The following is a 14,006-nucleotide window of genomic DNA, read 5'->3' on the forward strand; positions in this document are numbered from 1 at the left end:
TAAAACAATAAACTCAATAATAAATAATCAAACCTAATTAAAACAAAACTTCAATAATTAAACTCTAACACCATATCATTTTTTATCTTTAAACATTCAATCAATACAATTCAATATTCAATATAAACATTCGTCATTGTTTTATTATAATAATGCTCGATTATTTGATTCCTTATCAAGCTTGTCAGAGTACTGTAGCTCTATTGACTCCACATTCGTGATTTCTTCTCCAATTTGCTAATTTTTTGGTTGGATTTGTTTTTTGTAGAAGACGGTGTAGTGCGTAGCACGAAGGCTATCGAGCGTCCTACCGCGTTCGGAAAGATGGAGGACGTAAAACGCTCTTGGGAGAGCGGTCAGGCACAGACAAAAGAGGAATGGCTGGAGGAACGCAAACGCGAGAAGCATTCTATTCGTTCGCGTCTTTTCATGGTAAAATTGATCAACATCAACTTATTTCCTGCTTTACGAATAAACCTTTATTTATTTAAAAAACCTTTTAATTTATGAAGCATTCATTTGGTTCGCATCTTTTCTTGGTAAAATTGATCAACATCAACATATTTCCTTCTTTTAATTTTTAATAAACCTTTAATTATTAGAATGTTGAATTGAAATTATTTGAAAAACTCAATTATAACTAAAGCGGCTTATGTACAGGAAATGTAGAGCTGGCACATTGTATGAGCCACGTATACACTGAGCTCTTACTTACTTTCGAGGTCTTAATCACGGTCCGAGGATCAGGGAATTGTCCATGTTTTCTATTGATCTCCTTAGGCTCAACTCACACTAAAGCGACTCAGGTCGAGGAGAGACTCGACTCTAGTCGAGAGCATGTGTCTTCAAATGGTGACGTCGCGGGGAGACTCGAATCGACTGGTCTGAGTGTCACCATTTGGAAACACATGCTCTCCACTAGAGTCGAGTCTCTTCTCGACCTGAGTCGCCTAAGTGTGAGCTGAGCCTAATCAGGGTTCAGTGAGAATCTTAAGCTCAATAAGAACTGGAGGTTAAAGTAATTTAGGAAGCCGTGTTTTTGTCTAGTTTGGCTAGCTTCAATTCAAGCAAAAAATAAAACTCAGGCTCGGTTGTACAAAAGCCTTTTGAATTTTAATCATAATTATGTGCTACGAGAACCAAACAGAAAAGACTTATTTTCAAAAAGAAGGCCTTTTTAGTTGAAGGCGTCTGTCTGAAAATAAGCTAAACTAATCACAAAAAGCCTTATTTTTAAAAAAATTTCTATGATTGGTTCTCGTGGCATTTAATCATTTCTAAAATTTAGTATGTTTTTATGCAACCGGGGCTTATTCTAGTGCCAATACCTATAAAAGACTGTATTTACACTGTGATTACCTGCAACCGGTGTCAGCTGTTAATTATCAAATTAATTCAATTTTAATTTTAGAAAACATGATCTGAGGTAGTTTTCCATCCATATGACGCTTTGTATATATCTCAGTTTTCTATTGATCTCCTTAGGCTCAACTCACACTAAAGCGACTCAGGTCGAGGAGAGACTCGACTCTAGTCGAGAGCATGTGTCTTCAAATGGTGACGTCGCGGGGAGACTCGAATCGACTGGTCTGAGTGTCACCATTTGGAAACACATGCTCTCCACTAGAGTCGAGTCTCTTCTCGACCTGAGTCGCCTAAGTGTGAGCTGAGCCTAATCAGGGTTCAGTGAGAATCTTAAGCTCAATAAGAACTGGAGGTTAAAGTAATTTAGGAAGCCGTGTTTTTGTCTAGTTTGGCTAGCTTCAATTCAAGCAAAAAATAAAACTCAGGCTCGGTTGTACAAAAGCCTTTTGAATTTTAATCATAATTATGTGCTACGAGAACCAAACAGAAAAGACTTATTTTCAAAAAGAAGGCCTTTTTAGTTGAAGGCGTCTGTCTGAAAATAAGCTAAACTAATCACAAAAAGCCTTATTTTTAAAAAAATTCTATGATTGGTTCTCGTGGCATTTAATCATTTCTAAAATTTAGTATGTTTTTATGCAATCGGGGCTTATTCTAGTGCCAATACCTATAAAAGACTGTATTTACACTGTGATTACCTGCAACCGGTGTCAGCTGTTAATTATCAAATTAATTCAATTTTAATTTTAGAAAACATGATCTGAGGTAGTTTTCCATCCATATGACGCTTTGTATATATCTCAGTTTTCTATTGATCTCCTTAGGCTCAACTCACACTTACGCGACTCAGGTCGAGGAGAGACTCGACTCTAGTCGAGAGCATGTGTCTTCAAATGGTGACGTCGCGGGGAGACTCGAATCGACTGGTCTGAGTGTCACCATTTGGAAACACATGCTCTCCACTAGAGTCGAGTCTCTTCTCGACCTGAGTCGCCTAAGTGTGAGCTGAGCCTAATCAGGGTTCAGTGAGAATCTTAAGCTCAATAAGAACTGGAGGTTAAAGTAATTTAGGAAGCCGTGTTTTTGTCTAGTTTGGCTAGTTTCAATTCAAGCAAAAAATAAAACTCAGGCTCGGTTGTACAAAAGCCTTTTGAATTTTAATCATAATTATGTGCTACGAGAACCAAACAGAAAAGACTTATTTTCAAAAAGAAGGCCTTTTTAGTTGAAGGCGTCTGTCTGAAAATAAGCTGAACTAATCACAAAAAGCCTTATTTTTAAAAAAAAATTCTATGATTGGTTCTCGTGGCATTTAATCATTTTTTAAATTTAGTATGTTTTTATGCAATCGGGGCTTATTCTAGTGCCAATACCTATAAAAGACTGTATTTACACTGTGATTACCTGCAACCGGTGTCAGCTGTTAATTATCAAATTAATTCAATTTTAATTTTAGAAAACATGATCTGAGGTAGTTTTCCATCCATATGACGCTTTGTATATATCTCAAAAATTTGCATGTCTCTTTTCAATTCAATTTAAAAAAAAACAGAACAGTAAAATATTTTTATAAAATTGTGCACCCAATTTAAATATTAATACGTCTCCTTTCTTGGTATGTATGTCATTACTGATGTTAGATTTCTATTCAGTCGATGAAACCATATTGATGTTAAATAAAAAAAATACAATAAACATAAACAAACCACTGTAACCTAACAAACAGTAATTTTTATTTTATTGATAACATTAATATAATGTGACAAAAATAGGGATGTAATACAGTTTCTAGTTGTTATTAGCTCTCTTGATCTGAAAAATAGTAGCCATAGGGTCATAATTGTGTCATAGGTCAGAAAGATGCTATTGAGTCAATAAGTTGCAAGGTCAGACCTGTGCTTAATTATGCATTGCAGTTGAATATCTTCTATCAACCAGGTCTTGTTTTCACCACTGTAATTTGCAATACGGTGATGAAAGTGGGACAATTTTCAAGCCGAAATTTTGAATGTTTGACATTGTCTTCGTTGCCGTCATGCGAATCGCAGTGTTAAAAGCAAGATAGTCTTAATCATGTAATTGAATTGTGAACTAGCGTAGTCCTCAGGGCTGCAGCTGCAGCGTTCCTACAATAGACTGCTAACGTTGCACTTGTCTCAAATTTGATTATCATCCCTCATCTTATTAAGGCTGTGCAAAGGCTAAAAATGAACTTTCTACTCGTGATATTTTTCAAAGTTTTCTATTTGTATATCATCAAGCTATCAAAATGAAAAAGTTTTTTCAGGAAAACATTTTTTTTCTGATCATTACTTTTTGAGATATGAGCGCCTAAAGTTTAAATTTTTGGGACAGAACATTTCAAATTCGGTAAGAGATAAATCCATGAGATTTAGAGGATAGATTCTTCATGGTATTGTTGATCTAGTAAAACAAAAATTTTCTGAAAATATCAATTTTTAAGATAGTTATTCAATTTACTAAAAATAACTTTTTCAAAAATTGATATTTTCAGAAAATTTTTGTTTTACTAGATCAACAATACCATGAAGAATCCATCCTCTAAATCTCATGGATTTATATCTTACCAAATTTGAAATGTTCTGTCCCAAAAATTCAATCTTTGAAAAATTCAATTTTTGATATTTTCAGAAAATTTTTGTTTTACTAGATCAACAATACCATGAAGAATCCATCCTCTAAATCTCATGGATTTATATCTTACCAAATTTGAAATGTTCTGTCCCAAAAATTCAAACTTCAGGCGCTCATATCTCAAAAAGTAATGATAGGAAAAAAATGTTTTTCTGAGAAAAATTTTCCATTTTGATAGCTTGATGATATACAAATCGAAAAACTTTGAAAAATTTCACGAATAGAAAGCTTATTTTTAGCCTTTGCACACCCTTAAGCACCCAAGGCATTGTAATGTAAGCCCAAGTCATGGACTTTGGTGGGCTCCATTATAAGTTACTTAATAACAAAAACAGAAACTATCTAGGAAACAAACATTTTTAAAACATAAAAAATAATATACCTCGTCTTATATCTATATTTTATTAAGAGAATTTACCTCTTATCAAACATGCAAGTATTTAACTCTATAAGTGTTTATGAGGGAGGATTACTGTTCTCTATGTTTCTATCTTTTTTCTAACCATTTTGTAATTTTTGTGTTGCAGGGCAAACAGGGCAAAATGAAGGAGATGTACGAGCAGGCGGTGGCAGAGAGCGAGGGTGGAAAGGGGAGCAGTGGCCTCTCGAAGAAAGAGGTGGAGTCACTGAGGAGCGACAAGGCGCGCACCGTCAGGGAGAAGTTTGAGCGCGGAGAGGTGGTCCACTCTGACTCGGATGAAGAGAGCGACAAGCACAAACACAATGGCACCGAGGATATGAGTGTGTTCGAGGAAGGTGAGCGAACTATGAAGCCGAAAAACATATTAGATTGAGTCAAATTAGAAAATATTACTTCAGACATCTATGTCGTTATAAAAGTGTTCTAAGGCTCAACTCACACCTAAGCGACTCAGGTCGAAAAGAGACTCGACTCTAGTCGAGAGCATGTGTTTTCAAATGGTGACAGTCGCGGAGACAAATCGACTGGTCTGAGTGTAACCATTTGGAAACACATGAGATTAAGATTAAATCAATATTATTGATTGCCTAACAAATAATATCGATATTGATTCAGAAGGAATTTTAGATTAAATCAATATTTGATTGCCTAACAAATAATATCGATATTGATTCAGAAGGAATTTTAGATTAAATCAATATTTGATTGCCTAACAAATAATATCGATATTGATTCAGAAGGATTTTTAAATTAAGTCAATCTTTATTCACTCTGAGTTTTGAATGATTTTAATTTACAATGAAAGTTGTGTTTACTCTGAGGCTCAACTCACACTTACGCGACTCAGGTCGAAAAGAGATTTGACTGTAGCCGAGAGCATGTGTTTTCAAATGCTGACAGTCGCAGAGACTAAAATCGACTGGTCCGAGTGTCACAATTTGGAAACACATGAGATTAAGATTAAATCAATATTATTGATTGCCTAACAAATAATATCGATATTGATTCAGAAGGATTTGTAAATTAAATCAATCTTTATTCACTCTGATTTTTGTATGATTTTTATTTACAATGAAAGTTGTGTTCACTCTAAGGCTCAACTCACATTTACGCAACTCAGGTCGAGAAGAGATTTGACTGTAGCCGAGAGCATGTGTTTTCAAATGGTGGCAGTCGCGGAGACTGAAATCGACTGATCTTTGTGTCACCATTTGAAAACACATGCTCTCGGCTACAGTCAAATCTCTTCTCGACCTGAGTTGCGTAAGTGTGAGTTGAGCCTTAGAGTGAACACAAATTTCATTGTAAATTAAAATCATTCAAAAATCAGAGTGAATAGCTTCTTTCAGTTCCAGCTATCTATTTCTTGGAAGTGGTTTCTTTTGTGTTCAAAAATTCAGAAATTTTCAATGTTGACCGAATTAATAATCATGCATACAGAACTCGAGGTAGAAATGCATGTTTGTTCCAGCTCCCAATTCATAGACTCTCTCTCTCTACTTGAAAAAGGGCCGTATTACTCAGGATTGAAGTTTCATAATTATTGTATTCCAGAGGATATTAGGTTGTGTGGTGGTTATAAAGTGTTTTAATCTAAGATAACCAGGACATTGGTAGAGGCATGTCCCTATACAATAGAGGAGAGCTGCAACGCATTCTCAGGATCCCGATCCTGAACTTGACATGTTGCATGCCACTTGAGCCTTGCTCAAAAATGTGTGGCTCTACGCAACTAAATTGTAATAAATAAAAAAAATAAAGATTGATTTAATTTACAAATCCTTCTGAATCAATATAGATATTATTTGTTAGGTAATCAAATATTGATTTAATCTAAAATTCCTTCTGAATCAATATAAATATCTTATAAAACAATCAAACATTAAATTATTTTCAGTTTACTTGTGCTGTGACTGTAAACTAAATTTGTGCGATTTTTCAGGAATATCGAAGAAATCGAGAAGCTTATTCTTGGAAATGGATGCAAATGTAGCGAAAACTAAGCAGTCGACTCCAGTTCCAACTCCTCAGCCAGTGCAACATCAGAACAGCCTTGAAGCCACACGCAGGGCTCGAGATGTAAGTTTCAAACTTACAATTTCATTTTTTGTCATTATTTATTGATAAAATATTATATTCTTGAACTTTCCAGTTATTTTTTCTTGAACTTTGTAATGGACGTTTCCACACAGGACACCCAGAATGTCTCCCGATTGACTGATATCAGCTGTTGGTGAGAAGCAGCCAATCGGCGGACAATCTGGGTCTCGTATCTGCGAGAAATCGGTAACTGAGGAAACAGCCAATTGCATAGTTATATCTCAAACTGATACCAAAGTACAATCATAGTATATTGTTTTTACTTTGGTATTTGTAATTGATTAATACTGATGCGGAACTGTTTAATAATTATTTATTTCTTAAGTTTGATTTAATTTTAATATTATCAATTTTTTGTGAATGTTATCATAGGCAACAGCCTTGTATCAATTAATCAATAAATATGTCATCTTATCATCAATGAATCGAGACGGATATGAACGACATATTGTCATATTGTATTGGAACCAAATGAAGTAGAGAGGCAAGTTTTCCGAATCAGATGTAGTCAACAGCGACGATAGAACTGACAAAAATATTATATGAGTTTTTCAAGGTTATTTGTTTAACTTCTTCAATGAAGTGTAATACTTTACTTTTACTTTATGTGGCTCTACAGTCCTGGGTGGACTTTGGCCTCCTCTACATAATGCCTCCAAACTTCTCTCTCCTGTGCTCTTCGTCGCCAGTCTGCCACTCCTAGCACCCGAAGATCGCCCAGGACGTCATTCAGTCATCTCCTCCTTTGTCTTCCTCTTCTCCTTGTCCACATCATCATCTCATCCATCATCTTCAATGGGACTCTCTCTTCACCCATCCTTGCCACATGACCCAGCCATTCTATACGTTTTGCCTTCATGGACCGTACAATGTTTTCTTGCCCAATGGATTCATCAATCTCACTATTATACCTGGTTCTCCAATTTCCATCATCCCATTTTGGTCCCCAAATCCTTCTGAACATTTTTCTTTCAAATGAGCTCAGTGCTCTCTCATCCTTGCTCAATGAAGTGTAATGGAAGTAGAAAAAGAGGTTCCCATAAAAGCATCCATCAATTGAGTAACAATAATAATATCAATAGGGAGTCACTTTATTATTCATTATTCACATTAACTGCTATTTGATTAAGGGAAACCCTCAAATAGTTTGACACAAATTACAATAATAACAAGCACTTGCTATTAAAACTGAAATTTATGCAATGTTCAACTATAATACTGATTTGCTTGCCAAAAATCATCTACCAATGCATTGATCCATATGTAAAGTCTGTTTATTTTTTAAGTTTGTATTATTTATTATAAATTGTTCAAATTATTTACTGATTCTCCGTGAGTGATGAGATTTATTTTTAGTCTCATATATTGACACATCAACACGTCAGTGTTAAAAATAGATTCAAATTTCAAATTTTCAAATTTATTTATTCAACACTCATAAATACATATACATAAATCAAACAAAGCTCAACATGACAATACAATCCAACCAAAGTGTAATAATAATAATAATGTTGGTATTGTTTGTAATAAATTGAGCTGTAATACTTCTGGAGAAGATCTAACCAAATAGTATAATATTATTTACTCGAAATAGAAAGAAAAATAAAAATCTCAGTACCCTATTTCTATAAAAAGTAGCCATATACAGAAAATATATATTATTTACTCATTTATTATTTTACCCTTATTTAAGTTTAATTATTGCTAGTGTTTTTTATTTCTCTTCAATCTTAACTCTCATTAAAAGTTATAATCTGAAATTATGATCTTAAGGGTGAAAGTACTACATAAAATCAATAAATTGTTTCATATTAATTTTTAAGTATGGGAAATAATTGCTATAAATTTAAGTATTGAGAAAGCTATAGTTGAGAAATGAATGCTACGTGGAATAGTTTTGCTTCAAATAAATTTATAAAATTGAAAAAAATATATTAATTTTTATTCATTTATTGTATAAAATACTATAATCATAATACAATTATGACATTGGAGGTAAAACTAGGCTGAGCCTGTACTATTTCTCTCCAAAAATTTTGATAAAATGTTAATGTTGTCCAAAAGATAAGGTTATGTAATCACACACTGCTTCGTCACTTGATTTTCGGTCCAGGAATGATGATTTAAAATTTTGAATTTTGAAGGTTAATTTTATACTCTTAATAAATCACAGAATGTATCACAATAAATTAAAAACTTAAGAAATATTGCACTTATTTGAAAAATTCGAATACAGAATCAAAAACCTACTCACTATTTGTTATTTACAGTTGTCTATATAAATCACAAATATAAGTCACAACATGTTGTGATGAAATAATTTGAAAGGGTACTGAGATTTATATTAAAAGTCGCCCTAAAGAGAAAAGATTATTTAATTGAATTTTGTTCACCAAACAATATTATAACAATCAATGTTCATCTTATAACAACTTATTCAAAGTTTATGATTGGAATACTTTCTCATTGAAATGTTCGTTTTCGAGTATCTTAGTTTATGAATGAATGTCCAGGTATATATCAGTAGAGGACAAGTGTCAACAGAGGATGTAGTGAAGTCCAGCGACAGAGTTGAAGACGTGACTGTACAAACAGCTGACGTCTCCAATAAGTTCAAATTTTTCGAAACCTACAAACCACCAGAGAAAGAGAAAAAGTCTTTCCGTTTCACTCCTCCCCGTGAGGGCCAAGTCAAGGTTATAATAATTCAAGTTTAGTGTGGTGTGAACTGAACTAACAAAGTATCTTGTTGAAAATGTGCGATCTTGCCCTGTTTTGTTTTGAATTAACAATCACAAAGTAGGGGTTTGTAGGCTCAATGTGCGTTATGAGAGCAATAATGGGATTCAGTTCCTGGTGCCCTCAAATATGTAAATTTTCAAATAAATAAAAATAAAATACCAATTTCTCAAATCAACTAATGTTTTGCAACACCTTATCTTATCCTTGCAACATGATCGAAACATAATCAAACCCACGTTTGTCTCTAAATTTTAATAGACTTTTCCTACAGTTACCTTGAAAAGTGGCCATTGCTGCACTGATTACAGAACGCAAAGAATCACTTTTCCGCTCTAGTGCGGGAAAAATTTTTCTGCACTCCAGATTTGCAACATGGCAACGCAAAATACTTAGTAGGTTATATGGAGCAACAGTGCAGCAAAATCGAAATGAAGTTGGTAACAGTGACTGGGCTGCTATAGTGAGCAGAGGTGCAACGAAGCACAACGAGCAAATTATTAATACGCATATTATAACCTAGGACAACGAGGACTTTAGGATTTTAGGATTAAGGTTGTTATCAATAATAAAATTACACAGAAAAACATTTGATGGATTTCAGGCAATTTTATCCATAATTACCCACTTTCCATATTCAATGGTAACTGTAGGAAAAACTTAATGTGAAATACGTGCGCAAAGTTCCTCTGCTGCACTCAACAAACCATTCCGCCCTCGCCTACGGCTCGGGCGTAAACGTTTCTTTCGGTGCAGCAAACTGTCACTTTGCGCACTAGTTGCACAAATAACTATACTAACCCACTAGAATTTTTGCTTGATATTTTACATCTAGGAAATACTTCTCATCAACCCTGAATTTTTGAACATCTTATTAGTTTTGCGTTTCCTTCTTTTCAGCTATTTCTCATTTCCTGACGTTGTAACCGAATGATACTTGTATGCTTATTAATATAGTTTGATTATGATAACTTCATCACCATGATAATGGTTTGATTTTCTCTTATCAGTTTGAGCTTTCGAAGTGTTAGAGAGGATTGTCCTAAGTCCTGACTCCGCCTAGCAAAGATTTATTTTTCATTCTCAGTTTTTCTCTTTTTTTATTTTACTTTCACGATTAATTAACTTGTAATATTTTACTTGAGTCCACTGAATTTCTATGTGTGTCATTAATCACTTTTCCTACAGTTACCTTGAAAAGTGACGATTCCTGCACTGATTACAGAACGCAAAGATTCACTTTTCCGCTCTAGTGCGGGAAAAAATTTTTCTGCACTCCAGATTTGCAACATGGCAACACAAAATAGTTGGTGGGTTATATGGAGGATTGGTGCACGAAAACAAAAATTAAGTTGGTAAAAATGACTGTGGTTAGATTTAGATTCAGATAAGAATCATTTCAATGGCTACCCTACATTTATGATAAAATCCCAATCTAGAAATCCAAAACAAGAATAATGTTCATCTAAATCCTAATTAAATAATCATCATTTACGAATTCTCATCATTAAATAATAAATAATAGTTCTTTTCTATTGATAATTATTATTTCAACTCCAAGAAATGAGAAAAGTAGCAAATTAATATACATTATAAAATTAGAATTTTGAAGTTAAATGTTTGCCGTTCGATATTCATATGAATAAAAATTATAACAATACTACAATAAATATTCTCTGTTGTCTATGTTATTTTTATAAATATTTTTCAGTTTACTTTGAGCATTTTTCTCGTTAATTTGAGCAAAAGTCTAAATTTCTGAATCGTGTTTCAGTAATTTTTAGCTGGATGAAACAAACTTAGGTACGATTCTTCCCGCTTGTTCGCGCGCTTGCCGGTTCAGCCATCTTGTTGTGTTCAGCCATCTTGCATCTCGGTTCAGCCAACAAGCTGTTGGCGTGTATTTTGAATGTGAAGTTTTTGTCCCATTTTCTGATTCTTGAATGAATAAAAATGAGAACTTTGACTGAGAATTTTCAACTTCAATTGGATTATTAATTTTTAAATGAATTAAAGTTGCTATTAATAACAGCATCACACACACACAAACATTTGATGGATTTCAGCCATCATTTCACCCATAATCATTCAATCAACCACTTCTCATATTCAATGGTAACTGTAGGAAAAATTAAATGTGGAATACGTGCGCAAAGTTCCTCTGCTGCACTCAAGAAGCCATTCCGTAAACGTTTCTTTCGGTGCAGCAAACTGTCACTTTGCGCACTAGTTGCACAAATAACTATTCCAGTATTGAATAATGCTTTGAAACCACTTTTCCGCAATACACGATTGAAATTCACTGAAATAATAACTCCCAACATTATAGTTGATTGTTTATTATTTATAAGCAATTGTAGTTATTCTTGATATCAAATTGTTACCGCTGATGAGGAGAAACAAAATTCACTGAAATAATAACTCCCAACATTATAGTAACAAAACATTCATCACATCAAATTTCTGTTATGAAGAGAAGATGATTATACCAACGATAATTATAATATCGATAATATTATCGAATATTTCCTATGGTTGTAGACTGAGTCTCCAGATCGCGAGATCTACCGCGACCCGAATGTGGTGCGAAGCGACGACCCGGTGGCCGAGGATGAGGCGGTGGTGAAGCGCAGCCAGACCACCTCCAAGATGCTCTCCATCTTCCGGCAAATGGAGGAAGCCAGGGAGCCTGTGCCCGAGGGCCTCAAGCCGCTCAAGCGCTTCACGCCTCCTCCCGACTACAAGGAGGACGAGGACGATGAGGAGGAGGAAGAGGAGGAGGAGGAGGAGAGTGAGGAGGAAGAGGAGGAGGAAAGTGAGGAAGAGGAGAACAACGGAATTGTACGCGCGTCTGACAAGATTGAGGATGAGTTTTTGAAACAGGCAAGTACTAAGTCTTTGCCACTCATGTGTAGTATTAGTTTCAAATTCAACTTTATTATTACTAGTAGTTCTGTGAACAGTAGACCTGACGCAGTATTCTCATCCACTAGTACCCGATTGAAACTATAGACCTTACGGAAATACAGCAATAGACTGGCTTCTCCACACATCTGTCTAATCACTTTTCAGCTGATTTATCAGACTATAGTCTGATTTTTACTCTAATATTGGCTTATGAAGGAGGCCCCTTTTTCCTTTTATATTATCCTTGAAATGCAAAATTTCCAAAAACATTGTACATACGTCGACGCGTAATTAAAAAAGGAACAACATACCTGTCAAATTTCATGAAAATCTATTACCGCGTTTCGCCGTAAATGCGCAACATATAAACATTTAAACATTCAAACATTTAAACATTAAGAGAAATGCCAAACCGTCGACTTGAATCTTTGACCTCACTTCGCTCGGTCAATTATAATACTTATTATTTGAACGAGCCTTAGCGAGTTCTCACTTTTGACTTATAGACCTTCAAGAGCTGACACATGATTTAAGCTGGGTTTTTTTTTAATTTTATGACCACATAGGATCACTGTAGTCTCTGGTTAGTCCTCTTTCTTCGTTTATTCGCTTCAATTCTCTTCCTTTCTTCCCAGTACCTTTTCATTCTGTCAGATCTTTCTTTTCACCTCACTTCGCTCGGTCAACAAACAAAGAAGAACTAAAAAGCTGCTTACAGACATGCGCACTTCACTTTTAATCAGCTGATTATATCTGTTTCTGTACAAAAACGTAAGATACAGATCAATTTACCTAGAATTTTCGGCACAATGGTACAGATATAATAAGCGTAGCATCAGTTGATGTAAAGTGAAATGCGCGGGTTCGTGGCGTTCAAGTCTGTACGCAGCTTCAATGTGGGTTTTCGTTTGTGCATAATGCCGTCGTCGACCATAACAGGGTGAGAATCTCAGATTGGGTGGATTTCAATTTGTCTAACCTTATGGATTATGTTCAGTTATGGTTTAATGGGGAAGGTCAATTTTATACTTTCAAATGGCAATATGTTGAATTGAATAAAAACACAAATATATTGTCAAATTCTACACTGTTTTATTTAGTACGCGACCATGGTTTCGTGACCACACCGGTCACATTTTCAAGTTGACTTGAAAAATATGTTGATTCGAAATGTTTTGATTCTTAGATAATAAACACAAACAACGTGAAATTTCTGTATCAGCTGTTTTAGAACACCTGAAATTTGGACAATACAAATGTTTCCAGATAAAGGTGCATTTTCGTTTGTTTGTAAACATCCGCAGTTGACATTCATATTGTCCAAATTTCAAGTGTGCTAAAACAGCTGATCAAATATCTTTTCATTATTTTTGTTTATTATTCAATAATCAAAACATTTTTAATAGTATCAACATATTGTCATTTAAAACCTCCCCCATTAAAACATAATCTTTTAGGTTATTTAGACAAATTGAAATCTACCCAATCTAAGATCCTCATCCTGTCGTGGTCATCGACGGAATTTATGCACAAACAAAAACGCAGCTTAACAATGCCTGTCGTCGTCGACTGCGGTATAAACTGCATAAACTGACGTGCACTTGCAAATATTCGCATTCAATGTGATCACATCCTAAAGACGGGTTTCTCTTTGTGCGTAAACTTCCGCAGTCGACGACGACAGGCATTGTTAAGCTGTGTTTTTGTTTGTGCATAAATTCCGTCGATGACCACGACAGGATGAGGATCTTAGATTGGGTAGATTTCAATTTGTCTAAATAACCTAAAAGATTATGTTTTAATGGGGGAGGTTGTG

At 34.7% G+C, this 14,006-nt stretch overlaps 1 protein-coding gene across 38 annotated transcripts in view; it reads left to right on the forward strand.

The window, feature by feature from the left end:
* Positions 1 to 14,006, forward strand: part of LOC111050753 (LIM domain and actin-binding protein 1) — an 87,386-nt gene that overhangs the window by 52,156 nt on the left and 21,224 nt on the right. For 27 of the 38 annotated variants that reach the window (XM_039431688.1, XM_039431689.1, XM_039431691.1 and 24 more), the window contains 5 exons: positions 269 to 432; positions 4,548 to 4,776; positions 6,384 to 6,520; positions 9,058 to 9,240; positions 11,825 to 12,166. In XM_039431688.1, the coding sequence (XP_039287622.1) occupies positions 269 to 432; positions 4,548 to 4,776; positions 6,384 to 6,520; positions 9,058 to 9,240; positions 11,825 to 12,166 (1,055 nt within the window). The remainder of the gene's footprint in view (positions 1 to 268; positions 433 to 4,547; positions 4,777 to 6,383; positions 6,521 to 9,057; positions 9,241 to 11,824; positions 12,167 to 14,006) is intronic. The other 11 variants (XM_039431697.1, XM_039431699.1, XM_039431705.1 and 8 more) reach the window with 1 other exon arrangement.

Source organism: Nilaparvata lugens, chromosome 6 (genome assembly GCF_014356525.2).
Source record: "Nilaparvata lugens isolate BPH chromosome 6, ASM1435652v1, whole genome shotgun sequence".
Lineage (NCBI taxonomy): Eukaryota > Metazoa > Arthropoda > Insecta > Hemiptera > Delphacidae > Nilaparvata > Nilaparvata lugens.